This window comes from Hevea brasiliensis, chromosome 2 (assembly GCF_030052815.1).
Source record: "Hevea brasiliensis isolate MT/VB/25A 57/8 chromosome 2, ASM3005281v1, whole genome shotgun sequence".
Classification (NCBI taxonomy): Eukaryota; Viridiplantae; Streptophyta; class Magnoliopsida; order Malpighiales; family Euphorbiaceae; genus Hevea; species Hevea brasiliensis.
The window spans coordinates 15,304,726-15,308,905 of NC_079494.1; the positions used below are offsets into that span (position 1 = coordinate 15,304,726).

The 4,180-nt window shown below is 39.1% G+C and overlaps 1 protein-coding gene across 2 annotated transcripts; it reads right to left on the minus strand.

Moving 5' to 3' along the window:
- Positions 1-207: 207 nt before the first annotated feature.
- On the minus strand, positions 208-3,737 carry LOC110658059 (receptor protein-tyrosine kinase CEPR1). 2 transcript variants are annotated; one of them, XM_021815529.2, is made up of 2 exons: positions 995-3,732; positions 208-746 (listed from the first exon to the last, which is right to left on the minus strand). In XM_021815529.2, exons 1-2 carry the CDS (start codon positions 3,591-3,593, stop codon positions 376-378), a joined length of 2,970 nt encoding a protein of 989 aa, XP_021671221.2. In that variant the 5' UTR covers positions 3,594-3,732; the 3' UTR covers positions 208-375. The 2 variants fall into 2 exon arrangements, with proteins under 2 accessions (XP_021671221.2, XP_021671222.2); XM_021815530.2 differs by having other exon boundaries at positions 566-700; positions 995-3,737.
- Between the last annotated feature and the right edge of the window lie 443 nt (positions 3,738-4,180).

Consider the following 4,180-nt stretch of genomic DNA (forward strand, 5'->3'; position numbering starts at 1 on the left):
CTTTAAAGCTAGGCAATGACTTTGGTTGTGGGTCTATGAAGCATATGGATGCTATGCGTTACCATAAAGCAGTCATATTGATTAAATTCCTCAAATGGAAGAGCAAGAAAACAAAATGGAAAAGCATAAAATTAAAAAAGAAAACAAAGTAAAAAAAAAAAAAAGAAAATAGAGAGAGAGAGAGAGAGAGAGAGAGAGAGAGAGAGAGAGAGAAGAATCTACAAGCTACTTTAGTTAGAGGAAAAAGAAGAGTAAGTTGCTCTTAATGACAAGTCTTCAGTACCTTAGGGACAATATATACTACTGTATAGATGCTATGATATTTTACCTAGAGCTCACCATGCTCTTATTGCGATCATAATTCATTTGTGCTGTTTATTTAGTGACATTTGAAGTCTCCTTTGTCTTATTAGATGACTTGCAAGAATCGAACCTGCATGGGTCTGCCTCAATCAGGAACTTGACAACTTCGTTCATTGTTGGGCGGAGGGCTGGGTTGTTACAGGTACAGCAGATGGCAATCCGTAGAACCTGGATCATCTCATCCCTGAAAGACCCTGACAATCGTTCGTCCAATACTTCCATAACTCCTTCCTTGGTGTCTTTTGCTGAAATCCAAGATATGATATTCTTGTCCTCCCCAAATTCTGCCTCTAGTGGCTTCTTCCCTGTTATTAATTCCATCAGGACTACCCCAAAACTGTAGACATCACATTTGGTCGTTGCTTTAGATGAATATGCATATTCTGTTAAAAGCATCAATGAAGTTGAATAAATAAATAAGACACATCTGATTTAAGGAACAAGTACTGTTCAAAGAACTAGAAAGCACAATGAAAAATAAAAATGCAGTGAAATAATGGATAAATCAATTATTACATTAATCTCTATTGCAGTCTATCAAAGATACCTTAATTAGTTATAATGCCATACACAGAATGTCATAAATGACAATATGTAATCTACTTGCAATTAAGGTGGATCAGAAAATCACCTGGAGCCAAGTAACCATAGGTTCCAGCAATTACAGTGGTGGAGGAATCTTTGCCTACCCTAGCTTGCAAAACCTTGGCTATTCCAAAATCTGCAATCTTGGGCTGGTAGTTAACATTTAGCAGGATATTGGTTGACTTTATATCTCTATGAACTATAGGTGGCAACAGATCATGGTGGAGATAAGCCAAGCCCTGTGCGATTCCAAGTGCTATTTGATGACGGATGGGCCAATCTAGATGGATCTGACCATTGTGAAGGGCGTCCCAGAGGTTTCCATTTGGCATATACTCGTAAACCAATACGTTGCAATCCAAGCTCGAGACATAACTGTACAATTTGACTATTTTCTTGTGCCTTACACTTCCCAGGGTCCCAACCTCAGTGTTCAATTGCTTGTCCATACGCAGCCGATCTTCTGAAGCTGAATCTTTCGTTCTCTTACTCCATAGCCTCTTTGCTGCAACAACTTCCCCACTTCTCAATTGAATTTTGTACACAGTCCCAGATCCTCCTTGGCCCACTTTGTTTTTATCAACCATGCCTTCCAGTATCTCTTGTGGGTCAAAACTAATTCGATGGAAGCTCTTCACATTGTATGAAAAGAATGATGAATACATGGTTTCATCACGTCCCATGAACCTTTCTTTACTCAGTTTACGTTTCAGAAACAAGACAGCCCCAACTATTATGATAACCACTGAAACTCCGATCACCCAAATAGAATATAGTCTCTTTCTTTTATAAGTCTGTGAGCATATGGGGAAACCTTGATCTGATGAAACAGAGACTGGAACACAAAGACCTGGGTTGCCTGAGAAACTCTCTAACAGCCCACCCTTTATCAGAGATAGAGGAATTGGACCAGAAAGACGATTGTTTGAAAAGTTGATAGAATTTGGCAACAACACACTGAGACTTTCGGGGACATTTCCGGTCAACTTGTTGTTGGAGAGATCAAGAACATTAAGAGATTTCAACATAGAAATTGAATTGGGGATGGAAGAATTCAGCATGTTGCCTTGAAGCATTAGTAAATTTAGCTTTGTCAGAAAGCCAATTTGAAAAGGTACCGGCCCAGATAGGAGATTATTGCTAACATCAATCTTCACCAGATTGATAGCACCAGAAATTTCAGGAGGTAGAAGTCCTGAAATCTTGTTGCTTTGCAAGAACAATTCTGTCAAGTTTCTAGCAGTTCCTGTAGTAGTTGCAATTGAACCGCTAAAGTTATTGTAACTCAGATCAATGATTGAAACATGAGGAAGAGCTAGAAGTCCTCCTGGTATTGGGCCCTCCAAACGGTTATGACTTACTCGAAACCGGAGAAGGGTGTTGCATTTTGTGTAACCATCAGGTAGCACCCCAGAAAACATATTATCCAAGGCAAGAAAGTAAATCAATTTACCTCTGTTGCAAACTTCTGCTGGTAACGGACCCGACAGGCGGTTCTCTGATAAGTCTAGGACAATCATAGGTGACAGCCGCCCCAGATTTTGTGGAACTTCTCCTGTAAAAGAGTTGTCATAAATTGATAAAATGCGCAAAGTTGTTAAGTTGGCAATAGCACTTGGGATTTCTCCCGAGAGGCTGTTGTTGTAAAGCTGCAGGACTTCGAGCTTCGGAAGGCGACATATAGATTCTGGAACTTTTCCTGTCAACTTATTGACTGAGATATCCATATCTACTAGCTCTGTCAAATTTCCAAGTTCTTCAGGTACACTGCCAGAAAGGTAATAATTGTAGTAGAGCTCAAGTTGTTGCAAGTTCTTCAAAAATCCAATCTCTGCAGGAATTTGTCCCGTGAGATAATTCCCACTTAATTCAAGATCAATCAGGGACGTCATGTTTCCTATTGATGCTGGGATTGGACCATACAGCATGCATGTCATCAATATCATCGATTTAAGCTTTGTCAGCTTGGAAGTGTTCTCCGGCAGTTGCCACAAGTTGAGTTCCACATTTTCATTGAAGTTAAGCATCTCAAGATCGCTAAGATTAGTCACTGACATTGGAAAATCGCCTGTGAAGAAGTTGTATGACATGTCAAGTACCCGAAGAGATTTTAGTGGTGAGAAATCAGGTAGTGTTCCACGGAGATATAAAGAACTCATATTCAGCTCTTCTAAGAGAGAACAGTTGATGATACTGTGAAGGAAATCACCATATAGATGGTTGTGGCCGAGACGGAGAATATGTAACTTTGGCAGGTAAGAGCATATACCAGCTGGAAAGTGGCCAGAGACTGACCAACCAGTCATGTCAATTTTTTCTACATACCCTTGAATGTTGCAACTAACTCCCTCGAAATTGCAATAAGATTCCCCTGAAGTGACATCCCAATCAAACAAGGCATTTCCTGACAGAGAAGTCCTCATTAGATTGAAAAATTGAGATTGATTTGTACTGATGGCTTGCAAAGTGCAGGTCAGAGATACAAGTAACAAGAACAGGAAGAAAATAAACTTGGCAGCCATATGAGAAGGAGAGGGAAAGGTAGTTAAGGTCGTTGTTGCAGAGAAGGAGCTGAGGAAGCTGAGAAGTATGTAAATGAGATGATTGAGGGGATCATTGGGTGCAGCAGTGCAAGCCTTGATCATGAAAAAGCAGGTTCATGCAACAGTATAGAGAGAGAGAGGTAAAAATATCTTTACATAAAGAGACTTTAAATTTGTTCCCCACCATGTCCATGCTGGTATGTTTCGCATATGATTCTTATATTAAGGAATGCCTTTTATGTTAGCATGTCAATGTGTACCATGTTGGTGCTGTATTCTTCCTATCAAGTGGATAACAAGATGGCTTTTCTATTATATATGCTGAATAAGGAGCATTTAAATTTCCATTGTTGAAGGGCCATACACTGTCCTTTGTTCTGTTCATTTCTTTCCAAACTAAGCTGAACTCTAATTTGTCAATTAGTTCTTTGTCCCTTGTTTAAAAATTCTGTGAAACAGGCAGGCTCAAACTCAATTTAGCGAGTACTTTTTTTTCCTTGGACCAAAATTAAGCATCACTGGCCATTATTACTTTGCATATTTCACTATTTTTTTTTCTTTTTATGCATTTCACTATATTTTTTTTCTTTTTATGACTTTCAAATTCTTGGTAAATGGAGGATAGTATTGTAAAATTCCTGATCAGGTGGATGCATAAAAGTGGGATAATATTCTATCACATATGATCG

Excerpts from the sequence above, each read along its gene's own strand:
- LOC110658059 (XM_021815529.2), bottom strand. The coding sequence starts at position 3,593 with ATGATCAAGGCTTGCACTGCTGCACCCAATGATCCCCTCAATCATCTC. Across the intron at positions 747-994 it reads CTATGGTTACTTGGCTCCAG|AATATGCATATTCATCTAAA; the intron begins GTGATTTTCTGA and ends TGCTTTTAACAG.